This window comes from Pezoporus wallicus, unplaced genomic scaffold (assembly GCF_028554395.1).
Source record: "Pezoporus wallicus isolate ANWC-B61680 ecotype Strahan unplaced genomic scaffold, APGP_CSIRO_Pwel_v1 contig_6274, whole genome shotgun sequence".
In the NCBI taxonomy this organism is placed as follows: Eukaryota; Metazoa; Chordata; class Aves; order Psittaciformes; family Psittacidae; genus Pezoporus; species Pezoporus wallicus.
This window is the reverse complement of record NW_026635738.1, coordinates 1,214,677-1,240,575: the sequence shown is the minus strand read 5'-3', so window position 1 is coordinate 1,240,575 and position 25,899 is coordinate 1,214,677. Positions and strand designations below refer to the sequence as shown.

Sequence of the window (25,899 nt, the reverse complement as noted above, 5' to 3'; positions counted from 1 at the left end):
CAGAGGAGCCATGGGACACAATGCTCCCTAAGCCCTCTGCCTCCCAGCACCAGCATAATCTCTGCACCAAGGCAAGTAACCAAGGCAGGGCTTCAGTCTCCATCACCCACCTCCCTCTGGGACCCCACTTGGGATGGATTTTGCTGAAAATCACTGCAATTTGTTCTTACTTACGATTCCTGTGCCTTGCAGTCAGTCAGTCCCTCTCTAGGCAGCGAGTCTTACCTAAGGAGGGATCCAGGACCCTCTGAAGGTCCTCACTTGCAGTCAGTTTATAACATCTCTTCCTCTGGCAGTAAATCCTGCTGCTTTTGAGCAGGTCCTGAGGGTCTGGGGCAGGTGCTGGGCTGTGGAGAGGTCTCTGAAGTGCAGGGGAATACTCAGTGCTGCAGGGGGATGTTGAGTCATGGGAAGTATGCTCAAGGCTGCAAAGGGGACCACAGGGAGGTTGCTTGGGCAGTGAGGAGGATGCTCAAGGATGCTTGAGATGCTCAGGGCTGCGAGGGGATGCTTGGTACTGCGGGGGGGCTGCTCAAGGATGAAGGGGAGATGCTCAGCGCTTCAGGGTGAATGCTCGGAGCTCGGGGGGGATGCTCAGGGATACAGGAGGAATGCTCAGGGCTGCAGGGGGGATTCTCGGGGCTGCGGGGGCATGCTCAGGGATGCAGGGAGGATGCTCAGGGACACAGGCAGACTGCTCAGGGACAGAGTGGGGATGCTCGGAGCTACAGGGTGGATGCTCAGGGATGGAGGGGGGATGCTCGGGGCTGCGGGGGGGGGGGGGGGGGGGGGGAAGATGCTCAAGGACGGGAGGCGTGCTCGGGGCCGTAGAGAGGATGCTGAAGGGTTGCAAGGGGAAGGCGGGGGCCCGCAGGAGGCGGCAGGTAGGAGGTGCGGGGGGCCGGGGGCTGCCGGGGCGGAGCCGCGGGGGCCCCTCCCGACGGCCGTTATAAACCGGCGGGGAACGGGCGCGGGGCAGCGATCGCTGGGGCGCCCGGGGCCGGGGTGCGCCCTGCCCGGCGGGATGGCGAGGGGGCAGCTCTCGGGGGGTGCCTGGGGGGCCCTGGTGCTGCTGGGGCTGATGCTCCCGGCGGCACCGGCGGGCGCCTGGTACAAGCACGTCGCCAGCCCCCGGTACCACACGGTGGGACGCGCCTCGGGGCTGCTCATGGGCGTCCGCCGCTCCCCGTACCTCTGGCGCCGGGAGCTGCCGGCCGAGCTCCCGCCACGCCCCCCGGGACCGGCCGCTGCCCCGCAGCTGCCCCCGGGCCGCCCCGACGGGGAGAGCGCCCCGGCCGCCCCGCCGCCGCTCGGCCCCGGCCCCGGCCGCCTCCTGCAGCGCCTGCTCCGGCGGGGATGGGGCTGGGGCGGCCCCCGCCCGGCCCCCGCCCGGGTTCCACCAGGCTCAGGTAACCCCGGTCCTGACGGGAGGGCGGGGGGCGACGGGGACGGGCAGCGGAGGTCGCTTTTGAGGGCAGCCACTGCCCGGGGTGCGGGCGTCGTGGGGCGGTGCGGCTGCGGCACCGCGGGGTGCTGCGGGCGGTTCACCAGGTAACGGGGGTGCACGGAGCCTTGGAGGGGGTTCAACACGTAAGTTGGGGTGCGCAGAGGCTTGGAGGGGGTTCACCAGCTAACGGGGGGAGCACAGAACCTTAGAGGGAGTAATGGGGTGCATGGAGCCTTGGAGAGGGGTTAACAGGTAACTGGGGGTGCACAGAGCCATGGAGAGGGTTCACCAGGTATCTGGGGGTGCACGGAGCCTTGGAGGGGGTCATCAAGTAAATGGGGGTGCACGGAGCCTTGAGGGGGTTCAGCGGATATCTGGGGGTGCACAGAGCCTTCGAGGGGGTTCAGCAGGTAAATGGGGGTACACGGAGCCTTGGAGGGGTGTCACCAGTTATGTGGGGTTTCACAGAGCTATAGAGGGGGTTCACCAGGTAACTGGGGGTGCACAGAACCTTTGAGGGTGTTCAGCAGCTAACTGGGGGTTCAGGGAGCCTTGCTGCAGTCTCCCATCCTGCAGGCAGGGGGGGTTTGGGGTGCTCCAAGCACGGAGCTGGGCTGCCCCGATGTGAGGTGCTCCCAGTGTGACCCCCTCAGCACCCAGCTCCCTGCGGGGCTCAGCTGAGCTCCGGGGGCAGCTTGCAGCTGGCTCCAGACAGTTTCTTGCCTTTTATGTAAAGCTGGAGCCAACATCCAGCTGAAATCCACGGAGGCTTTTAGCTGTTGGATCAGCCCCTGAAGCATGTAGCTCTATTCCTCATTCCTTCATTTGCTGGAGGAAATCTGGGATTAGGATCTTTCTGGGACAGCCCATACAGGGAAGCTCAGCCCTGTGTTACGTCTGCACCAGTTCCATTGCCTGGCTGCGTGCCGGCAGAGCATCCCGGGTACCACTCTGAGGCTCCAGACATGCATCCATGCATACACCCCTTGATTTCACAGCCTAGCTCCCACGGGATCCTCCAAGCCCTGTATTTAGGTGTCTGCATGGGTTTCATCTGCGTGGTTGCAGTCACCACAGGTTGGATCTGAGCCCATGGAAGAGAGTACTGGATGAATATCATGGATGCAGCACTGGTTTAAGCACTGTACAGAGCAGAATCATGGTCCCACTTGGGGAGGGCAATGGTGCACAGTTGGATGCTCAGGTGAGGCTCCAAAATAACCCATCCCCTCTTCTCTTCCAGCTTCTCCCCCTTGAAGACATGGCTCTGATCCGCTGAAGGGGCTCAGCTGAGATGCTGCAAGCACCAGAGGAGCATCAACTGCCTGAGGTGGAAACTGCTCACCCTGCCTGGTGGGGAAGAGTCTCACTGGTGGATGTCCTGGTACTCTGACCTCTCTGACACCATACAGACAATTGCATTCCAAACCAACCCTGGTTTTTCATGGCTGCTGCCCAGATGCAGTGGTAAATTCATGTTGTTTTCAGGTCAACCCATGCTCTGGACTTGGGGAGAAATAAACAGGGAACAGAGTTTATTTTTGTTGATTTTTTTTAGCTTTCTGGCCTAGCTGGTTTCAGTCTGACACAACCATGTCCCTTTGCTTCCTAGGAACCTGCCCTCATTAAATGAGAATCGATCAAAGGAAACTTTGCCTTCCTTGTGCTCTTGTGTTGTGGGGTTTCTCAAAGCAAAACCTGGTGCAGACACTTCAGCAGACGGGTCACTCCCAGATTTTTCTGACATGATTTAACTCCTTGACACAGTTTCTTCTGCAGCTTTACAGTAAATCCCTTTTACTGCCCGTATGGGAGTTCCTGCCAGGCCGAGTGTCAATTAAGATGACAGAGTTAGACTCTTTCCTGGACTGGGCTGCACAACAGCTCTGTGAGTTCTTGCTGCTCCAGTTCTTTATTTGCCTGCTTAGAATGTAACATCTCCACTGATGAAAAATAAATGTTACTCCCCATTAAAGCAGGCAGAAGCATCAGGGCCAGGCAGGAGCCCATGGCGCTGGAGCGGGTGGGATCTGAGCCCAAAGGGAAACTGAGGCTTGGAGGGGCTGAGCCCGGCTCCTGTGAATTGCTGAGCTCTCACCCGCCGGCGCTGGCAGAGTTTGCAGGAAATCTGGCAAAAAGAGACGTTTCCACCCTTTTTGTATGAGCTGCCTGCTCCTGCCAAGCCCCTGTGGCTGACCATGGAGCTGGGAGAGCGGGGTTTGTGCTGCCTTTGGTTTGGATCTGAAAGGAAAGCCCCTCATGGTGCTCATTAGGAAGTGGGGTGCACACTGAGCCCTGCCTGCTGCTGCCCCCTGCATCACCCCCCACCAGGTCTCAGGGTGTATTTCAGGTGCTGTAACACGTGAAATAGCACTCTCTCCCAACTGATTCCCAACGGTTCTTTACTCCATGGCCTCTCTCCTTCCCCCCCCCCCTCCATGGTTTTCTAATTTCTGCTCTTCATCAGTGCGGTGCTTGGATGGGTCAAATGAGCCGCGATTGCCAGTAACCCATTAGGCAGCTGCGCTTGAGCGGGGCTGTACCTGTCCCAGTGCCAATGAGCCTGTGGAGTGGCCCCTGAGGCAAAGTGCCCTTCCTGATGGAGGTAAGTGATAAATGAGGTAGAAAAGGTAAAGTGAGGGGGATGAAGGGTGATGTGATGAGAGATGAGGCTCAAGTGTGCACTTTCACCCTCATCTGCTGGAAAGAGATGCTTCTATGTGCAATTACTAGGGCAAGGCAGCCAGACACTCAGTTAACCACAAGCCCTTCACTTCTCACCTTGTAAAATAATGTTTCCTGTTGCTGTTGAGGAGCATGAGCTGACTCCCCAGTGGGGTTGTAAGATGATTTCCTCTGTACTCCCAGCTCTCCAGAGAGGTCTGGGCTTTCCCTGGGGATCAACAAGCCCCATAAGGAGGAAAGCTTAGGGTGGTGGTTAATGATCCCTGCTGCCTTGGCAGGACCCAACAATCCCTGATGGATGTTCATCTCATCCCTTCTAAAAGAGAGCTCCTGGAGGAGATGCTGACTTTCCCACAGTCTGCCTCCTGCCCCTCTCGCTCTTTAGCTGCATGCCCAGACCCACAACTTGGACCATGGGGACCCCATGGATGCTCCAAGATAAAAAGCAGCCTCAGGGGTTCTTGGGGAGGATGCTGGTCTCTGCCCACCATAGGCTGTGTTTGCAGCCAGGAGCAAAGAGCGAGGACAAAAGCTTTTAGGGGAGCATGGACAGGCGGAGAACCACAGCACCATGTTAGGATCCTGGCCCTGGTGCCCCCTGATCCCCATGGAGCAGCTTTGTGGGGGGTAACTGCACCTCTTTGGGCTTTGGGAGACATGGCAGCGCTCAGAAGCCACCAGATGACAGTGGGACACATCACCCCTTCCATCCTACCACATCCCACCAGGTCCCTGAGGCTGTGGAGGGGTGGGCAGGGTGCAGGGAGTGCCAGGAGTGAGTGACTTTGCCATTCCATCCTGCGGCCACACTGATGGCAGGGGATGGAGAGCGCTGGGGAGCTGCAGCAGGGGTGAGGATGAGCCAGGCCACCATGCCCCCATCCCTGTGCCCTTGCAGAGCAGGGAACTGCTCCCATGGGAGCCCCTTTGTCTGCAGAGCCCCAGCCAAGACCACAGGCCTGGGAGGGGATGGAAGCTCAGAGCTAAAGCCTGTCCTGCTGCTCCATCTCGGGATTAGGGCAGCCCAGGAATGGGGCTGCTCCTGGGCTCTGGGTCCTAGCACAGCATACGTGGGGTTTGGACCTGGATCCAGCTGCTGGTCCAGGTCCACCCCTGAGATGCCCCCTGGGATCTCTGCAGACCCAGCTCCGCTCTCTGGAGCCGGGGCTGGCTGGCACAGGGAAGCTTTCCTGGATGGAGTGCGCCATCACCCAGCCTGCCGTGCCCGGAGATGCAGTTTGTTCTAGTGCAAGAGGAATCCCAGGGGCTGCGTCGGCAGGAAGACGTCCCACCCCAACCCGGCCCAAGCCCAAGGCAGCTCCCTTTCCTTCCCAGCTCCCCAGCCTCTCCCAAGCGAGCAGCAGCATCCACCGGGCACACCAGGACAGGGGGCTTTGGGGAGGGCAGGAACCGGCAGCCCCGGGGGAGCTGGGGTGAGCTCACACAGGGGCTGGTCCATGAGCACACACAATGAGTGCAGGGCCCCTGCGTGTACCCGGAGGAAGAAAACTCCCCAAGGAATTTCCTCCTCTGCGGCTCTGCCCAGGAGCTGTTCCTCGCCCCGCTGGGATGCAGGATGCCGGGGCTGAGCTGGGATAGGTTGAGTGGCTCCTGTTGGGTGCAGCGGTGGCTGGGAATGGAGAACCCTTGGGCAGAGCTGGGTACCCTGGATACTCCTGGTGCAGAGCCCCAGGCTGCAGGACCCAGTGCTGAGGGTCTCATCCTGTCCCGCCGAGCTGTCCACAGCTTCACACTGACACCACCCAGGGGAACTGAGGGAAGCTGGAGATAAGGGGCAGGAGCTGCAGAGAACAGGAGATAATGGTATCTCTGTGCGGGCTGTGTTGCCTGCTTCCAAGATGTCCAGGGTGCTGATAAGGTGACAGTGGCTTAGAGACACAGACACAGATCTCCTGGCTGCACAGCCCGGGGCTGTGCCTGGGGTGCCTGAGGGGAAACACTGGGTTGGGACCCTTCGTGGGTCCTACACTCCCACCCATGAGCCCCTTGTGCTGCTGTGACTGGGCTGGAAGAGGAGGTTTCCCATCTCCATCCACCTCCAGCCCTGCAAAACACCTCTTGATGTGCTTCTGCTCCTCACTCGGGCCATCACCACCCTGGGGCTCCCACGTCTGGGGCATCGCTCTGCTGCTCTTCTGGCAGGGCAGGAGGTGGCTGTGGTGCAGCGTGGCAGGCTGGGTGCTGGCAGGGACCTCAAGGGTGCATTCCTGCCTGGGGAGGTCCCTTCTGCCACGATGGCACTTCCGCAGACATGCTCTGCCACCAGCCTCGCCCAGGGATGGGTGCTGCTGGGAAGGGGTGCTTGGAGAATGGGTGCTCCCAGGGACAGGGCACCCCAGAGCCAGCCGGAGGGCTCCCTGCTTCTCTTACATCCGTGTCCTTGCTGCGGCAGGCACAGTGGCACTGCCACCGGCTGGCATCCGGCTCAGGAAATGGGCTGTGCCAGCACCAGCCTCTCCAGCAGCAAATCCCTCTGCAGTCCCGTATCCATGTGGTTTTCCCATAGCTGCCAGAGCCATTTCAGCTCTTCCAGGGGAGAATGGAGGTCAGTGTGGGGTGCCCATGCTGTGGGGACATGGTGGGTGCAGAGCAGGGTGGTTTGCACAGCACCGGGATGTGGGAGCAGCATCATTGCTTCCACACTTATCCATGGATGTGGGAGAGCTCAGGTCCCCTCCAGCTCGGTACCTATAGCACTGCATCTGCTTGCAAACGAGAAGGGACCTGGCAGGTTGTGCAAGAGGGATGTCCCAGCTCTCAGCAGCCAAACTGAACTTTCTGGACTTTCACAAGCCACAGAGAGTACAGTTAATGCTCCTAATGATCAGTTCCCCTTCCACCCCCAGAAATCTAACCTGGAAAACCTTTACAGCTCAATAGTGCCACACACAGAGGCTCTGAGAAAATGAGACGCTGCTTTTTATGAGCTCTCCTCTCATTCCCCGTTTCTCTGGCAGCACAGATAAATCATTGGCCTTTCCCTGCTCCATGTGAGCTGCAGCTCGCAGCACCCGGCAGCCCCATGCTGGGTGATGGTGAAATGAGGGAGGGATGAACTCGGCCACATCCATGCAGGTGGAAAGCCCAAGACCTCATTATTAGCGGTCAGAGCTAATTGCTGCAGGAGCAGCAGCTTCCTGTGGGGACCATCAGACACCCCCAGCGATGAAGGTACCGAAGAAAGGAGAGCTTTTTCCTTTGGGCCATCATCTGCCAAAGAGGAGACACGTTTTCAGCATGTTCTCAGGGGCAGATCTGGTGGCTTCTCCCTTTCTCCCTTGCCGGGATGCAGGCTGCTGCCTTGGTGTTGTCCTGCTTGGGGATGGGAGCTCCGCCAAAGGGAGGGCAAGGAAAAGGCACTGCCGGACACTCCTCCCTTCGGCTTTCGTGAGACACCGTTTCCACCTCAGCCGTGGGAGATGCTCTTCCTCCCGCTCAGCCTCCTCCTCCTCCCCAGCAGCGCGTTTGGCTGCTGTTTATCCGCTCCCTGCTCCATACCTGGCTTTCCACCACGGAGCTGGGGATCACTGAACTGGTCACAGCCAGGCTCCACATCACAGGAGACCTTGGCCGCCTTCTGCCTTGGGGTGGAGGAAGACCTGGGTCCCTGTTCCCGAGCTGAGGGCACAGCACAGCTCCCAAAATAGGGGGTTCAGGGAATAAACGCTCTGGTTTAGGCTCCCCGAGTGTGAGACCAGCAGCAGGAAGGCAGAATTCCTGCGCTGAGTCGGGGTCTCCCCAGTCCCACACATGTCCCTGCAGGAGGGGACCTGATGGTGGGGCTCGGTCTGGGGTCCTGATGCCCTTGGGAGTGAAGGCTGGGGTGCCCTTGGACGTAGACAGGGATGCTTGGGCGTTTCCACTGGGTTATGTCCTCTTGCCAGGCACATAACACTTGGTATCTGACCCTCCTGTATTCCTCTAGGAGGAATAGATGTTTTCTGGGGGGCAAAATGCCTTTTAGGGACACTGAAGTTGGAAAAAAATGCATAAATCCCTGCCACACTTGAGCAAATGCCTGTGCTCCAATGAAAACCAGCCCATTTTCACCTTTTTGAAACGCTCTTTTCTCCCTTTTCTCATTTTGCCGTTTCAAAAGACATTCCAAAGGGTTAAAATATTCCGACCACCCAAAAGATTTTCTCCCCCATTGTTTTTATTGCATTGAATAAAGAGAAAAGGGTTTTTTGTTGAAACCAACTTGACACAACCCCTCCTCCTCCCCCCCGCCCGGGCTTTGCTCTGGTCATTGAGTGGAAAAATCAATTACTCGCGCTCCTCCAGCGCGATAAAAGGCTCCGGGACTCCACAAAGAGGCTCAAGGGAGCACTTGTGTTCTACAGCAATAAAACAGGCCCCGAGCTTCCCATCTCTCCGGTTTCCTCCGGTGTCACCCAGGATCTTGTGCTGGCATCGGAGCTTCTGTGGCAAAGGGGCCTGGGCACAAAGGCAGCCGGTGTCGTCCTTCTCTCCTGGGATGCAGCACCCAAGCAGCACATTCCCTATGGGAATGAGGGTGGGCAGGGTTGCTGGAGGGGAATAATGCCATTCTTTTCCTCTAAGACACACCACCAAGCATCATTTAGTTTCAAGCATCATTCCTTTGAAGAGTGATTTTTACATCTGACTGCAGTGAAGTCTTTTTATTCAGCAGACAACAAATTAGGTGAATCAATATTCACTTCTGGAGTCTTTTCTTTGCCACCTCAAGCTGTGTTTGCTTCAGCTCTGTAAAGACCTGGTAGGAAAGCAGCTGAGGAGGAGAAATACCAGAGGAGGGTGAGGAACCTGTGACAGAGGAACGCGGTGCCCAGCGCTGTGAGAACTGATCTGGGTCATTTCCTCCTTGTAAAAGATGTCAAGGAAATGAAGACCAGGAATGTAGAAGGGTGAAGATGGTTTCAGCCAAACAAGCTCATTCCAGGTGAAACCCGGACAGCCTCTCCCATGGGCACCCGGGATGGAGCAGGAGCCTTTCCCCGCCAGGAAAGTCTGGGATTGGGCCAGCAGAGCTGCCCATTGATGAGCACCATCCCCGGTCCGGGGCTCGGTGGGACACGGAGCATTTTGGAGCTCATTCATGTCAACCTATGGAATGCATCAGCCCATGAGCTCCAGCGAGTGCCAGTCTGGCCAGCTCAGTGGAGACATCCCACCAGGACCTCTGCATCTCACTGTGGTCAGAGGCTGGGGCTGGGTGGGCAGAGGAGCTGCTGGGCTCCATCCTCCCTGCTCTGGACCAGGGGATCCCAGCGCATCCCATCAGCTCAGGATGACCTCTGGATGCATTCACAGCTTCTGCTCCAGGCCCTGCTCCCCACAGCTTCCCCTCCATGGTCCCGTGTCAGGGGGGAGCTGCGCTGACCCGGGGATGCTGATCCCCGGCCCCGGTACCCCGAGGATGCACATTCCGGGGGTCCCAGCTCAGCGGCTCCATGCCCGGCAGCAGTCCCGGGGCTGGCCTGGGGGTGATGGGCTCCAGCCGGTACCCGCGGGGCTGCCACCGCCTGGGGGCTCTGCACTGCACCGGGAGCGGGGGAACGGGAACCGAAGCCGGAGCTGAGCCCGCGGAGCCCGGGTGGCTCCGATCCGTGAGAGCGGGAGGCCTCCATCAGCCCCGGGGACAGCAGCGGCCCCGGTGCCGGCCCCGGAGTCAGTCCCGGTCGCGATCCCGGTGTTGTTCTGGTGTCGGTGTCGATCCCGGTCTCGACTCCGCCCGTCCCCGTCCCCGTTCCTCGCAGCGGCTCCTCCCCAGCTCCGCCCGCCCCGTCCCCGGCCCCTGCCCGTCCCCGCCCGCCGCGCTCCCGGCGCCGCGGGGCAGCGCGCAGCATGGCCGCGGTGCTCAGCGACCCGGCCCCGGCCCCGGCCCCAGCCCCGGCTCCGGCCGCAGCCCCGGCCCCGGCTCCGGCCCCGGCCCCGTCCCGCCCCTCCGCGCCCGCCCCGGGCCGCGCATAAAAGCGGCCCCGCGGCCGCCCGCCCGTGCCCGCCCTCCCGTTGCCGCCGCCGCCGGGCCATGGCCAAGGACCAGCTGAAGCCGCGGCTGTGCCGCATGCTGAAGGGGGAGAGCGGTTACGGCTTCCACCTGCACGGCGAGAAGGGCAAGAGCGGGCAGTTCATCCGCAAAGTGGAGCCCGGCTCCCCCGCCGAGGCGGCGGGGCTGCGCGCCGGGGACCGCGTCGTCGAGGTGAACGGGCTCAACGTGGAGCAGGAGACGCACCACCAGGTACGGGCAAGAGACCGCGGTAACCCTCGGGGTGAGAGCCCCGGCTGTGGAGCTCCATCCCCGGCTTGTCTCTGCCCCGCTCCAGCCACCATCGGGTGCTCATAGAGGGGTGGTTTGCACCCAAAATAGCCGTGTTGGAGCATCCTCGGGGGCATGGCGCTGGTGGAGCGGGGTGGGTGCCCCCCAGAATCGAGGCCTGGGCTGCAAAGGGGGGGCTTTTGTGTGCCTGGGACACCGGGTTCCCGGGAGAATGGCTGCACGGTGTGGTCTGACTCGCTGCTGTTGTGTAAAGGTGGGAAAGCCGAAGGTGTTTCGGTATGGGCAGGGCGCTGCTGTGTTATGCAATCTCTGGTGGAAAGGAATGGGGAGACTTGGGCTTTATTTCCAGCTCTTGGCCCCTTTGGGTGAGCTGCTCCTGCTTACACAGCCCGGAGCGTAGAAAGGTGCCTGAAATTCTACCCACCAAGCTCTGCAGATGCTCAGCAGTTTGGCTTTGCTGAGATGGGGCTTGCAGGGGCGGAATGGTTGGTGTTAGACCGTGGCTGTGACTGGGGGGAACTGAGCAAGCCATTTCTCAGCTCTGTAGCAGAAGCTGCACGCTTCAGCCTCTGTCATTTTCTGCTTGTAAACCGAAACTTGCGTTTATTCCATAGTTTAGGCCGAAAACACAAGCAATGAGATTCAAGCTGCTCTGGGGACACGGAGCTCTGGGGCACACAGCCCTCGGTGGGCTGGCTGGCCTGTGGGGCTCTGTGAGGTTTGGTGCTTTAGTAACCTAAAACATGCATCCAGCCCTGCTGCCAGCGCTTTATCAGGGCAGAGCAGGGATGGGCCACGTGTAGCTGGTGGACCTGGCAGGGGTTTGGGGGTTGTAGCCATAGATGTGGCTGTGCCAGAGGTGAGGCAAAGCCTTCCAGGTGGCTTCAGTAAAGGCCTCTCCACAGGCTTGGTGTGCTCTGTGGCTGAGTGAGCCTGGCTGGGTGATCTGAGCCAGCTGTGTGTAGTTAATGTTTGTCTTGAATGCGATTTCAAACCCCTTGAAGGAGGATTCCCGTCTTTGATCCAGCTGGGCAGAGAGGAGGGCTCAGTTCCTGCGAGGAGCTGCGTCCTACTGGAAGCCACCAGAGCTCCCCGCTGAAGCTGGGATGGGCAATAGCGGAGCGGAGGCAGCCAGCTGAGCCTTGGAAACAGGCAGGGCTCTTCCATAGGCAAGAGAAACGGGAGCAACTCTCCTGCCTTCCATTTTCTGCTGGTGGAGGCAGGATGGAGCCCTGGCAGTCGCAGAGCAGTGACTGGGATGGAGCGTGTCCGCTCCATCCGGGGTGTTGTGGATCTCGCTGCTATGTTCCTGCTGTGATGGCATTAGTAGGTGTGAGTGTGCAAGTGGGAGCAGCCCGCTCAGGAATGCTCTGGGATCGCTCTTCCTGCCGCATTGATACAGCGAGAACATCGTCCCTTAAAACAGATACCCAGCACTGATGGACTGGACAAAGGGCGATGCCATGGCCACGGCTGGTCTGATGCTGGCTCCTGTCAATGGGATACAGCAGCCAGTTTGCTGTGGCCTCTCCTGAGGTCCCCAACCTTGAATGAGTAGCTAAGCCTCTCCGTGTGCCTCTGAAGCTGCGATGGGACAGAGCCCGCAGCAAACAAGGCCTCGCTGTTTGGGTGTAGCTGTGTTTCGAGCTGAAGCTGGCAGCATTTTTGTCTTTGTTCTCTGTGTTTTCCTGGCCTTACCCAAGGAGCAAAGGCAGAACGTGTCCTCAGGGCGTTTCACGTCTTGGATGCAGAGCTGCATCCTGACTCCTTGGTTCCTTGTCCAGGCGGGCAGAGCAGCGGGCTGTGCCCAGAGTGAGGTTAACCTCCGGATCCCCATTGCAGTGCATGGGCAGAGGCATCTCCTTTGGAGCAGGAGGGATGAAGGGAGCTGCTCCCGGTGGCACCATGAGCCTCCTTCCTGGGCAGACCTTGTCTGACAAGGGTGGAAGGAGCCGGGGCGGCTTGGCCGGGCTGGTGTTGGTGTCTCCAGGGTGAAAGCCTGGGTGGAGCCGCGGAAATCATGCGGCTGGGCCGGGGCTGTGAAGGTCCTGAGGTGCCGGATGCGCAGGGGAGGCTGCGCTGTCCTCGGAGGAGCTGCGGACTCGAGGCTCTGTGACCATGGCTCGGAAGCGGGTAGGGTCCTGCTGCTGCTTTGCCTTCCACCTCGCTGCTGTGCCCCCAGAGTGACTTGCTTGGGGAGCTTGTCACCAAAAACCCCTTCTGCTCACCCACTCTTGGGGCTGGGGGGTGCTTGATGCGCTGCTGTTCTCGCTGTGGCTGTTGGGGACCTCGGCAGCGCGCTAATCCCTGGCACTGCACCATGGCAGGTCGGGATCTTCTGTGGTCCCTCTGCATTTCCTCGTGCTCTGTAGGACTCTGCTGCTCGCCAGTGACTGACTGCAGCCCTAATGCCTGGAGCACCCAAACTGCAGGCAGGGTCTGGGTGTGGGACTCAGCATCTCCCTCCTATGCCTTCCCCGTTGGCATTGCCCATCTGCATCTCCTGCCACCGCTGCGCGCTGGCTGCCTGCTCCCGGGTCCCCTCTGGGACATGTGCCCTCGCACAGGTGCTGCCTTGCTGGTATCAGCAGCACCGTCTGATGTCTCATGTAAATGGATCTGAAAGGGAGCAGATGGGTTTTCTGGGGCTTGCTGGAATAGCACCCTTCAGGCTGGTTACGGATGGGAGCCCTGGGCACGCTGCCGCGGCGCATGGAGGCAGGCTGCAGCCTGCAGCGGGTCGCCTGGTCTGGGACAAGCAGCCTTGTCTGCAGTGCATACATTTCTTGTTGGCTGTGCGTGTTTGTGCCTCACTCGCAGCCACCGGCTCTGCTGACCTTGAGTGGAGCTCGCAGGGAGTAAATAAATGCTGGCTAATTGCGCATTAGGCTCGTTTGTCGCTTCTAACCTTGGCGTTGTCTGCCCAGTGTGACCTAGATCAGAGCAGGAGCCCTGGGAGGGGGGACCAGTGCTGCTCTAGGGGTTCCCAGCACTCCTGGGGGGGAGCATGGCTCTGTGGTCCTCAGGGCCACGCCGTGGCTGGGGATGGCTGTGGGACAGCATTGCCAGCGGTACCTCTCCTCCTCCTCTCAGTGAAGGCCTGTGCAGGGAGGCTGGAGGTGGATTCCCTTTACCCTGCTCCCATCGCATCCCACCCTGCTCTGGTTTCCTCCCTTGTCTGGCCGGGATTGCCTCCTCCTGGCTCTTCCCACCGTGAGATCCTTTCAGAGCCTCTGCCAGTCACCGATCCCTCCCGGAGCTGGGCAGCAGCAGGACAATGGTCCCCATTCAGCACTGTCTGGAGCTGGATCCCAGCAGGGATGGGCCCATCTCCTGCTCCCAGCACCGGCTTCTGTTATCTGTGCTGGCCCCCAGCACAGAGCGAGGATGAATGGGTAGATCAGGTTCTTTCTCTCATAAATCTACATTGGATTTTAGCCAATACACCAGTGTGGTGGGGAGCATCCAGCCACCAAATGGCTGGTGGGTGCTTGGTGCCTCCCTGTGCACCTTAGCTCTGCCCTGCCCTGGGTATTGGGCAAAGAAAGACACCCCAGATGAAGGCAATGAGGGTGGGCAAGGTGGTTTGCTTGTTGGGACAGGCTGTGGTGTTCCTCTAGGGGACGAAGCAGGCAGCCGGGTTTCTGATGCTCAAAGGCAACGAAGCCCCTGATGCTGGGCAGTGTGTGCAGTTGGCCTGGGCAGGGCTGCCCTGTGTTTGCAGGGCATGGGGTGGAAAGAGCCATCTCCATCACCCAGGAATGCAGGCAACACCTCCTCCATCCTGGGGGGGTCCCTAAAGCTTGGGCTCTCTTCTCCCCCATCACCAGTGGCTGGAAGTGATGGTGAACGTGAACCCCGCAGCAAGAGTGTGGGGGGCTTGATGGTCCTCGGGTCCAGCTCTTCCTGCCCCAGCGGGTCCCTGCCCTTCGGCTCAGTTGTTCCCCTCCTCTCCAGGTTGTGCAGCGCATCAAGGCCGTGGAGACGGAGACGCGCTTGCTGGTGGTGGACAAGGAGACGGACGAGTACCTGTGCAGCCTGCGCCTGACGTGCACGGAGGACATGGTGCACAGCGGGATCCTGCTCGGCTCCGCCGTGCCTCCCGCCAAGCCGGCGGGCAGCGACAACGGGGAGGTGTGGAAGCCGCAGCTGGAGCTGAGCGGGGACGGCCTCCAGCACCACTCGCACAGCTTCTCCTCGCACGGCAGCAGGAAGGTGAGCGTGAGATGGGGAATGGCTGCAGGCACCCTGGGGGCGCGTCCCTCTGCTTCCCATTGGGAAACGCCTTCGGGATGCGGCCGTGGCTTCGGGTCCTGGAGCGGCGGGTGAGCTGCACCCCTTTAGCCTCATGTGCTCTCGCGCAGTGTTGGCTGCTGGGGCTGTGCTGCTCTTTCCTCCCCTGTGTCCCTTAAGGGGCTCCAGGAGCTGTTGGGGGGTCACCAGCCCTGGGATGAGCGAGCCCATAGAGCCTCAGTTGAGGCTGCTGTCCCAGTGGGGATGTGGTTGAAGCCCCTGAATGAGCTTTTCTCCCCTCCATTATGTACAGGAGGGAGGGAACATCTGGGATGAATGTGTTCTCAGCTTTTTTGCTTAACTAGGGAGGAAATTAACTCTTTTTCAAGTGGCCAGGGTCTGGCCTGCGATCCTGCAGCGAAGTGCCTTTTATTGGTAAACTCCTTTCCAACAAGGAAAGAATTTGGGGTGGAAAAGGTCCAGTTTCCATGGCTGCCTCGCCACTGGGGCTGTGCTGGAGACGGCGCAGCCTTGCACTCAGCAGATAACAGTGGAGCTCTGCCTTCCTCAGGCGTGAACGTGGCAGGAGCTGTGCGAGGCTGGCGGTGACTCCAGCCCCTCTGCAGCATTATCCCCTTTCATCTGCTCTGCATCCATCCTGTGCTTCCGGGCCGGGAGCAAAGATGCTCAGCATCCTCCTCCAGCACGGAGCTGCCATAGGCGCATTCCTCCTCCTCTTCCTCCTCCTCCTCCCTGTGGAGCTGCAGTGCCTGGTTGGCCTCTGTTCCCCCACCTCACAAGTAGGGTGGTGGCTGGATGCTGGCCCAGAACTCACTGGTGGGAGGTGGGAAAGTTGGGAAAGCTTTGTGTCCTCAGGAGCTCCCTGTGGGGAAGCAGCTGAAGATGTTCCCTGTGCGGATTAGAGGCGATGCTGGCGCGAGGCACCGGCGTCTCTGCTGATAAGGAGGTTTCACCCCTGGTCCTGCCCTCTGGAGCTCTTTCTCATCTTGCAGAGGAGGATCCCCCTTCCCTGGGCTGGCAGGGGCAGGGCTGGAGGCACTGAGTATTTACCTACTGCATGGCTTAAAGGTGCATATGATGGTGCTGGGAGCGTTTCCATGGGGGTCAGTGCCGTGGGGCTCTGCTCAGCCCCATGCCGGTCAGTGGGACCGGCGCTGTTGTGGGCAGGGCTGGGGATGGCGTTCCAAGCTGGGGATTTCCTATCCTGCCTCTGTTTCGTTTGCTGGTTCCAATCCAAGAGCGAGCGCGGACGGGAAGTCAGGCGAGGGGAACGGGACGGTCCCTTCCGGCCTTTGGGTCTGGGCTCCTCCAAGGAGAGGGTGGGACAGGGAAAGGGTGGGGGGCAGAGGTGCCTGAGCTTCAGAGGGGCTGGGGCTTTTGGTGCTCCCTGTGCTGGAGCTGGAGGTTGGAGCTGGACAAAGGGGGAATGGACTCTGGGGTGATGCCCCCGGTGTGGGGTTGGGGACAGGGCAATGCTGAGCGTGGTGGGTGATTGCAGAGGCTCGGGTCAATGGCTGGTTTGCTCCTGACTCCGCAGGTCATAGCTCTGCGTAGAGCAGGCACTGCAGGCTTTCCTGGCCGAGGTCGCTTCTCCATTCTGGGGCTGTGGGTCACCCTGGTGTGAGGGTTTCAAGGGCTCTTGGTCTGGGTGATGTGATGCTCCAGCTGTATCCCCACGTGCAGCTGGAGGCCAGGGGAGCGATGGTGGACCCCAGTTCCTGCAGTGCTCAGCAATCCAGCACCCTGTCCCCTCATGGGGCAGCTCTAACCTGACCCTTATCCTGCAGGTCACAGGTACTGGGGCCACGTGGATTGTGCTGCTCCAAGCTTGGGGGGCTCTTTAGGGGGGGATCCTGTCCTTGCAGTGGGGCTGTGGCAGCTGGGATCCACTCTGAGGCTTGTCCCAGCCACATGTGGGGCCTTTGGGGATGTTTAATGAGGAAAAGCAGCTCCCTCCCCCCTGCAGACCCGGTGCTGATGCTCGGGGCTGCTCCCAGGAGCAGGTTTCTTTGGGCACTGTTTGCTTATGTAAAGCTGCTGCTGTGCTTGGTTTGAGGCTGGGTTGTTCAGTGCAGCCCAAAGCAAGGAGCGACTGAGGCAAAGGGAGGGGAATCTGGCACCCGGGCTGGGAGGTGATGCAGGGTGGGCATGGTCCCCGGCGTTAGTCTGGATAGGGAGGTCAGTGTGCACCCATGGCAGAGACCTGGGATCCAGGACCTTGTGCTCCAGGAGCCAGGGTCATGGCATGAGTAATTGGGGATGGATTTAAATCCCTGCTGCCCCCATTGCAGTGCTGCCAGCTCCCGTCCCTAGGGACCTGGGACCGCGGTGGCACAGGGAGCAGGGTCTGCCTTGCCCCATCCCACATTGCTGCCCCCATCTCTGTGCCTGCTTGGGTTTGCCACACTGCATCCCTTGGGAGTGGAAGCCGCAGGGCTGTCACTCACATGCTCCTGTGGCTGTTGTGCTGCTTTTCCCCAGGGCTCTGGCTCTAACCTGCCTGGGGGGTTTGGAGGTGGTGGGAGCTGCTCTGGATGTGTTGGGTGCTGGGTGCCTGGTTGTGAGCTGCTTTTATTGCAAAGGTGCCTTTGCATGGGGAGCTGGTGGTGGCTGTTAATGGGATGCCGGGGCTAACGGTGTGGAAAAGGCAGCGTGCTGCAGGGCTGGTGCTGAGCGGTGCTGCTGGGGGTGAGACACTGAGGGTGCTGGCACAGGGTGCCCAGAGAAGCTGTGGCTGCCCCATCCCTGGCAGTGCTCAAGGCCAGGTTGGACACAGGGGCTTGGAGCAAGCTGCTCCAGTGGAAGGTGTCCCTGCCCGTGGCAGGGGTTGGAACTGGAGGAGCTTTGAGGTCCCTTCCAACACAAACCCTTCTGTGTCCTTGGGACTTGCTGCCTCTCCGCCTGCTCCAGGTGTGTTTGTAGGCAAAACAGCAGCCATAAAGCCACTGAGGCACGGTCACGGTGATGCAATCCCCCTCCATCACTGCTCCCGTCTGCAGGGGGTGGGTGTGCAAAGGGAGCTTTGCATTGGGAAACAACCCCCTGTGTGTAGCTGCCAGATCCCAGCAGCCCGTTGGACCTGGGAAGTTTAATGCAGGGGAATCAGCAGCCGGTTGTGAATTGAGGGGGGGACACAATGTCAGTGTCACCCGAGTGCTGCTGCTGCTGGCAGGAGCTGCCCTGTGCCGGAGCTGATGCGCTGGGCTCCGCAGGAGGATGGATGGGTGCCGGGTGCCTGTTGGGACCTGCAGTGGTGGCAGCGCTGCCGTCACGACAGTGAATATTTACCCTGCTGTTTGGGTCGGGAATGGGAGCTTTTGTGCTGCTCTGCAGCATCCTGAGCCGGCAGCTTTGTGCCGCAGCGCTGGAAGGGGGATAACGCGGGACAGATGTTTTGGGAGAACTTTGCCAGCTCAGTTGAGGCCCAAACCTTAGGGCTTGTAGAATAACCACAAGGATGTAATGAACCCGCCCTGAGCAGAACGGGCTGCAGTAATTACGGGATTAAAGGAAAAATACCCCAAAACAAAGGGCATGGTTTAAATTAAAGCACTCCCCTGCAGCATCCAGCCCTGGGTCCAACCTGGACCGTTGTGCAGGCAGAGCTTGGGGAAGCCCATGGAGCTGTGCCCATGTCTCTGCCCTTCCCACTGCAGCTCTTTAGGTGGGTGTTGCCAGCCTTGCCTTTGGGATCAGCACCTCCATGCGGCCCCTATGGCAGCGGTGGAGCTGCGGGGAAGCCTCGGCCCCATGCGGGCACTGACCCTGCTGCATTATTGATGGTGCTGGGCTCCCGGCATCGTGTGTCAGGAGTCAGGGCTGGTGCTGCGGGTGGGCTTGAGCTCCAGCAGTGTGGGGAAGGGAAAGCTCCTTGAGGGGAGACCTTAGAGCAGCTCCAGTGCCTAAAGGGGCTGCAGGAAACCTGGAGAGGGGCTTGGGACAAGGGCCTGTAGGGACAGGCCAAGGGGAATGGCTTTAACCTGCCAGAGGGGAGACTGAGAGGAGCTCTTAGGCAGAAGCTCTTCCCTGTGAGGGTGCTGAGGCGCTGGCACAGGGTGCCCAGAGAAGCTGTGGCTGCCCCATCCCTGGCAGTGTTCAAGGCCAGGTTGGACACACGGGCTTGGAGCAAGCTGCTCTGGTGGAAGGTGTCCCTGCCTGTGGCAGGGGTTGGAGCTGAAGGAGCTTTAAGGTCCCTTCAACCCAAACCATTCCCTAATTCTATGCCTGCCTTGTCACCCCAAGCACCCCAGAGCTGTGGGTACAGAGGGAGGGCAGCAGCTCTCCTGCCTGGGCTCGGTGTGAGCAGTGGGTCCATGGAGGAGCTCGCAGGGGGTTATTTCAGTGCAGGAAGCCCCTCCCGGGGAGGAGAGCATCCACCCCGCGGCACAGACTTCCTCTGCTGGGATATTTTTAGTGGAACACAAAGCGAGTGGAAGGGAGCGGGGGGCAGGAGCAGATCAGCATTGGGAGGAGCTGTGCCCTGCCAGGGGCCTTTGTTCGTGGGGCCACACGCTCCCAAGGGACACCCGGTCCTGTGGGGGGATATTGGGGTCACACTTGGTACCCTGCACCTCCCTGGGAATAGGGAAGGCACATGGGGAGGGTTTGCATCCCAGCGCATTGCCTGCGTGTCGTGTCGTCATGGTGCTGACACCAAGAGATGCCACGTGTGGTCCAGCCGGTGATGCTCCCTTCTGCATCCTCCAGTAATCCAAACCTTGCCCTTAAAATGACTGGGAAACCGGTATTAAATGGGAGGCACTGGGAATGCAGCTTGCTCCGGCAGAGCCGGCCCTGACCCCTTCCTCTGCTCGCAGGGATGCACTCGGGCAGCTTGCTTTAATAAGAGCCCCATTGCAAGTGGCTCCTCGCCAGCTCTTTAATGGCTCTGTTCAATAGGAAAAGTATTAAATGGTTTCAAGTAAATGAAAACTCATCTGGCAGCACCAGGGCTTTCTGCGTGTGCCCTGGCAGCGGCACAGAGCCTCCGCTGGGGCTCGGCTCCATCCCTTGGTGTCTCTCCTTGCTGCTGCGCTCCTGGTCCTGTCGTAGTGGAGGAAACCCTAAACCAATATTGGCTTTGCTTGTTTTTTTTGGATTCTCTATTTATTCCCGAGATTCAGATGAGTTGTGGAGGAGGGGACACACCAAATGCTTCCAGCCTCTTATCCAGGACCGTCCCTGGTGCCTCTGTGGATAAAGCATCTCCAGGAGCTAGACCCAGGACCTGGTGGTGATGCTGCAGGTCTGGGTGAATCCCAGCTCCTCCTGCTTTGAGGCTGCTCCCACCCAAGGGCGCAGGTGCTGGTGTTAAGGAGTTGCTTGTGGGGAATGGGAACACATGGAGCAAAGGTGCCCTGTGAATGCTGACTTACAGCATTCCTGTGCTGAAGGGGACCAGCTGCGGGCCAGATACACCCAAGTCCCTAGTGAGGTTTTAAAGGGCTCCTTTCAATCCATAAGGAAGCATGTCTTTACTGCTTGCAGCCCCAGCAGCATGCGAGTGCAATGTGATGGCTGTGGCATTGCCTCTGGGCGCTTCACTCCTGCCCTTTGGGCTGGGAGGCTAAGGCTGTGAGGTGAAGTGATTTACCCAGCACTATAGGAGATCTCAGTGTATAAATTAAGGCCTACATCGAGCCTGGTTTTGGCTCCTGTCCTTGGTCTGTCTCTAGCTATGGAGATTTTACAGGCAGTGGGCTTGGGAGACTCCGGATTGGGGTATGAGAGAGAGAAAATTCAACTCTTATCAGCCAAGGGCTCTCCAGCTCCACAGGTCTCTATAAATGGGGAATTAAAGCCCAAGCTGTCGACATAATCACTCCTGGCAAGATCCGTATCGTGGTTTAATTTCATTACAGCTTTTGCTTGGGCTCCCGAGTGTTTCGGCCCTGCTGCTGCGTGTGTCTGAGCCATAACCAGGCTTGGAGCTGCGTTTTGTTGGCTCAGTGTGTCTCTTTTCCCACTAAAGCGTTGCAAGGGCTTGTTACTGGGTGAAATAAACTGGTGGCAGATGTCTGTTAGTAATGGGGCTGTGAAAGCCACGTTCAGAGGAGTTTTGTGTGCAAGGAGAAGGTAAGAGCATTCCTAGTAGGTACTGGGGCTGCTTTGTGGGCATCCTGGGGTCTCCAGCCCCAGCACTGATCCATCCCATGTGATGGAGAAGGGACTGGGGCTGGGAGCTGCAGTGCGTTGGTGTCTGGATGTGGTTCTGGGTCCCTCTGTTGCTATCTGCTGTAAACCCCATTACCTGCATGGTCCCAGCAGGACCCCCATTGCTCCCCCCATGGTGTTATGGGATTAAACCCTCTTAGGGACTCACAGGGACTAATCCTGTTAAAGAAGAGCGGCACAAAGGGGTGGTAGGAGGGCTAATCCCTCTGCTCCTGCCTTGGTGGGTTGAGCTCCCACGGTGCGGATGGGGCTGTACCTGAGCCAACATTCCCTAGGTTGGGATGCTGTTCCATGGAGCCTGTTTCCAGTGCCTCTTCCCAAGCCCCCCAACAGCTCCAGCCTTGCTGTGTCCGTAGCTGGTGCTGGGCTGGCTCGCTAGCAGTCCCTCCAGCAGCCAAAGGCCGTCCCAGGTAAATCAGTTAATTCCGGCCCTGGGGTTGTTCATGCTTAGCAGGATTTCATTAAGGCAAGCCCTAATTAGTTCTAAGAGGGGTGAATAGTGTGCTTTGCCTGGAAGGGTTCCCTGCTCTCCTCCGGCAGCTGTTAATGAGCGCAGGGCTCCCATTGACTGAGTCTGAGCCCCATGTCCCTGGGATGGGGTACCTGGGAACAGTGGAGAGGTGCCTGGGACACGGGCACCAAAATCACCCCGTGCCGCTCCTTGAAGCGGGTGCTGGGTTTTGCTGGTGCCTCGATCCCCCTTTGGTTCTGTGCCGGGGCTGTTCCTGCGCCTGTCCTGCTCCTCCTCAGCCCTTCCCATGGGCTCGGAGGCTGCCGGGAGCCCCGCAGCCCGCACCGCCGTGTGCCGGGCACCGCGCACCCGGCTTTATCAGCAGGAGCAGCCGGAGCCTGGCGCTGCCTCCGGGGTTATCACAGCAGATCCTTCCCAGCACGCTTGGTCCTGGACCACCCGGCTTTGGCAGAGCTGCCTCCGGACCTCCTTATCTGCCCCAGCACGGAGGGGCTGTTGGGCTGCCCCGGCTGCAGATAAGCACCAGCCCCTGGCCCCGTGTCCAGCTCCCTGCAGCGCTTGGCAGGCGGGGAGCATCTTCTGTGGTCTTGTAGCTTTTAAGGAGCTGGGTTTAAAACGCGGCATTTCTGGAGCCGGGCATCGCCATGGAATGAGCTGAGTGAGCAATGATGCTCCCCGGTTGCGTCAGGTCTCGGTTTGATCCCGTGTTTTCCAGCAGTGTTGTGGGATAGGGCTGGTTTTGCAATGGGAGGATGAAGGAGGATTGAATTGGGGGGGGGGGAGCTTAAGGAGAGCCCCAGGCAGAGCTTTGTGTGCTGCGTCCAGCTCAGCTCCGTGGGCAGATTTTGTGCACAAGCTTTGAGCTGCGGGGTTTAGGGAGGAGGGAGCAGCTCGTGTGCGGAGCCGAGGGCTGGGACCGAGGCCCCCTCGTTCCTGCTTTGTGGAATCGTGCACCCCCGGCTGTTTTACTGCAGGGTTCTCCAAGCCAAGCGGCCTCACATGGGGTTAACCCCAGCGCGGGTGCCACGGCGCTGCCTTTACTTTCACTCTAAGGAATGCAGAGGATGTCGGGAGCCCTCCCCCTGCCCCGTTTCCTCCTGCGAGCCCTGCCCGGCCAACACAAATATTGGTGCTCAACTCTTGAACTTCCCTGGTCCCGGCGCTCACAGAGCAGAGCCTGTTCCCCCCCCTGCCCGGGCAGGGGCCGGGCTGGGGCTGTGCACGGGTGCCCCTGTGATGGGGATGATGGGGACAGTGGTGAGCGTGCAGCAAGCCCTGTGGATGCATCCCGCTGCGTCCAAAGGTTCCGTCGCATCCCTCATCCTCTGGGCATGGACATGGGGTGGGTTTGGTGGCAGAGCAAAGGGAGAAGATCATCCTTGAAGGGTTCAGTATATGGCTTGTGCAGTGTGTGTCTCATCCTGCATGTGGGATATATTAGGCTTTGCAAGTCTAAATAGAGCACCCGTTACCTCTTCCTCTAGGGAAGGGGCTCACAGGGAGGACGAGGAGCCATGTCCTTGGTGGTCCATGGTGCGGAACACAGGCTTCCCCATCCCATTGCAGACGTCTCTGCTAACAGCAGCTTTCTGCAGGGCTGTGGGTCAGTTACTGACCTGCACAAGAGCTCCCACCAGCTCAAGGGGGATTTCCCTCAGCATCACTGCTGCGGGAGCCCAAAGCTGGTGTGACCGGATTGCCGCTAATGACCCGGGGTTATTAAAGGTAACGAATGGGGCCAGCATTAATGAATGACTGTGATTGCTCAAGGCTTGGCCTCAGCCAGAAGCTGAGGAGTCCAAAGGGCAGGCTGACACGCTGCGGTCAGCGGTTTGAGAGTGCGAGGCTCTGGTGCAGGGTGCGCTTTGGGCCGCGTCCTGTGCAGGAGGCTCCATTTGGGATCAGTCCCCTATCCCCGATCCGTGCTGAGGATGCTGGCGTGTGTGGCAATCGCGCCTCTGACTGGGGGTGCTGTGGAGCAGGGCACGGCTCTCCCCCAGGGCCTGTGAGCTCCGGGAAGCTCATTCCCAGCATCTCCCTCTGCCTTCCCATTGTCCGCAGCAATCCCTCCCCTCGCCTGGGGGTTCATGGTGAGCGTGGGAAGGACTTTTCCCCCTGTTCCAGCAGCTCCAGCCATGCACCGTCACCCACGCTCCTCGCCTCCATTCCTCCCTACCCACCGGAAAACAGATCCTTCAGGATCCAGAGAGATCCATTGGAATCCAGAACAGAGATCCCCCCATTCCTTGGATAAATCCCAGCCTGCCAGGACCCCCGCTGCTCTCCCGGAGCTGATCCCTCCGGAGCAGGGGAGCTCGCCGGTATCCCGGTTGCATGTTCCCTTGGCAGATGGTGCTGGAAAAGTCTCTCTTAAAGACAACACATGCACATGGGGGTTTCGGTCTCCTCCATCCTCCTCCCTCCCTGCCTGTCTCTCCCTGGGCCATTCCAGCTGCTCCCAGCTCCCAGCCAAGCCTGTGCTGCTGTTCCTGGCTCCAGCCCCTTCACTCTCTGAGCCAGCAACCGGGGAAGGGAAAAAAGCTGCTTCTCAACTTGTGGCTGAGAAATTCCCCAGCTGTGGAGTTGCAGCCGGGACAGCGCAGCCGGAGGCATCGCTGCTGGGGGGAGCAGATGGACCCCATGGAGCCAGCCTGGGATGGAGTTCCCACATCAGCCGGGGAATGTGACTGTGGGGAAGCTCACCCGGGTTTGTCCCCGCTGGGATGTGTGGTCCTCACCTGGCTGGGGCCTGCCTGCACCCCCTCTCCTGAGAGGCCCCTTTGTGCTCAGGGATTTCCATAATGCCGTAGCTGGCGCAGCACTGGGGGTTGCAGAGAGGGGCAAATCCAGGCTTACCCCTTGCTTGAGGCGTCAGTGGATAAGGTCAGGCTCTCATTTCTGTGGCAGCAAGTTCCTTAAAGGTGAAATGTTGATGGGAAGCCATCAGTGAAATGGTTTTCCCATCACCGGCACAGGGTGCCCAGAGAAGCTGTGGCTGCCCCATCCCTGGCAGTGCTCAAGGCCAGGTTGGACACAGGGGCTTGGAGCCAGCTGCTCCAGTGGAAGGTGTCGCTGCCCGTGGCAGGGGTTGGAGCTGGTTGAGCTTTGAGGTCCCTTCCAACCCAAACTGTTCTGTGATCACCCTGCTCTGGTGCAGGGTGCTGGGTTGGGTGCTGCGCTGTCCTGCGGGGCAGCCCCTCCTGGCAGCACTGTCACCGTGGGCTGGATGATGGAGATCAGGCGTCCTCCCCACCCTTCACATCCTTCCTGCTCTTGTTTTCTCCTGCCTGGTGGTTTCGGGATAAGAACCTTTTGTCATGGCTGGGGCTGGCTCTGCTGCAGGGTGCTGGCACAGTCATCCCGCTCTCCTACGGGGTTTGCATCCCATAGTGCATGGATGGGACCAGGTTGGGATGTACAGGCATGGGGGAGACCCAGACACTGATGCGTGGCTCTGGGAAGGGTTTGTGCCTCTTCTTGCTGCTCCTGCAGTGCCAGGGGACAGCGATGAACCTCATTAACGTCTCCTGATTGCTTTTGCATTGCCATGGAAGGGTGAGTGTCCCTGGGGGGGGGGGGCAGGTCCCTGCTGAGGCTCAGTCCCCATCTGTGGGCATCATCCTTCTGCTCCTGTGGGCGCAGGGTTTCCATTGCACATCTCCTCCTCCTCCTCACAGGGGCTGTGACCAGGGACCTGTTGTCACCCCAGCCCCTGTCTCAGTGTTCCTATCCACCGCAGGGGCTGGAGACTCCCTGAAGATACCCAAATCACCCCATCAGCCACACTTGGCTGCAGATCCTGCTGAGTACCTGTGCTGGATGCCTTCCGTTGTGCACTGCAAGCATTTGGCCGTTTCCTGCCGTCCTCACTCATCCCCTTTGTGCTGTGCTGGCTGGGAAAGCAGCAGGATGCATCCCGAGGGCGCTGGGGGTGGGTACCGGTGTGGATCCTACAAGCATCAAGGTGCCAGACTGAGCCGCCTGGGCTGCAGTGAGGATGCTGGGGGGGAAGCAGCACAAAGCTCAATGTCTTTTGCTGTTAAAACACCCCGAGTTGTTCTTGTAGTAGTCCTATCAGTGCAGCCCAGCCGGAGCAATTGGAATAATGGCAGCAATTGAAACAAGCTACAAAACCCCAGAGCCTCCATTTGGGAAGGGCAGGGCAGGGCTGTGCTGGGCAGTTTGGGTGAGTGGTGACACCAAGGTGTTTGTTCCAGCACCATCAGGAACCTGCAGCATCCCTCATCTCCTCCCAGTGATCAGGGGTTGGAACTAGATGATCTTAAGGTCCTTTCCAACCCTAACTATTCTATGATTCTATGCTGAAGATAACTGGTGATGCTGAAGATAACTCCGGTGACGTTTAGGATCACTCTGCTCATGTCAGGCTCTGCCAAAAGGTGTTTCATGGTGGCTCAGGTGTGTTTGAGTCCCTCCTTTTCTCTCAGGGCCATGGGACTGCTATAGTCTCTGCTCATCCCTGGAGCATCTGGTACCTTCCCCTGGTTGTTATGATGTGGAGGAAGCAGCCGCTGCTGCTCAGGTGATGCTGTGAAGCAGTGAGCTTTAACAACGAGCGCCAGT

General features: G+C 59.5%; 3 protein-coding genes across 6 annotated transcripts in view; all 3 read left to right on the top strand.

Moving 5' to 3' along the window:
• Positions 1-25,899, top strand: part of TSC2 (TSC complex subunit 2) — an 80,480-nt gene continuing 54,581 nt past the window's right edge. Inside the window, exon 1 of the mRNA XM_057398111.1 lies at positions 1-5. The gene's annotated coding sequence lies outside the window, so the exon portion shown is untranslated. The remainder of the gene's footprint in view (positions 6-25,899) is intronic.
• Positions 808-1,555, top strand: NPW (neuropeptide W). The gene has a single exon (XM_057398010.1). It carries the CDS (start codon positions 1,025-1,027, stop codon positions 1,553-1,555), a length of 531 nt encoding a protein of 176 aa, XP_057253993.1. The 5' UTR covers positions 808-1,024.
• Positions 10,089-25,899, top strand: part of NHERF2 (NHERF family PDZ scaffold protein 2) — a 29,266-nt gene continuing 13,455 nt past the window's right edge. The window contains exons 1-2 of one of the 4 annotated variants that reach the window (XM_057398115.1): positions 10,090-10,376; positions 14,373-14,630. In XM_057398115.1, coding sequence (XP_057254098.1) covers positions 10,167-10,376; positions 14,373-14,630 — 468 coding nt within the window. In that variant the 5' untranslated portion in view covers positions 10,090-10,166. Of the gene's footprint in view, positions 10,377-12,398; positions 12,549-14,372; positions 14,631-25,899 lie in introns of those variants that run through there. The other 3 variants (XM_057398114.1, XM_057398116.1, XM_057398117.1) reach the window with 3 other exon arrangements.

What these genes read in the sequence shown, in the direction of transcription:
- NPW (XM_057398010.1), top strand. Translation starts at nt 1,025, where the DNA reads ATGGCGAGGGGGCAGCTCTCGGGGGGTGCCTGGGGGGCCCTGGTGCTG.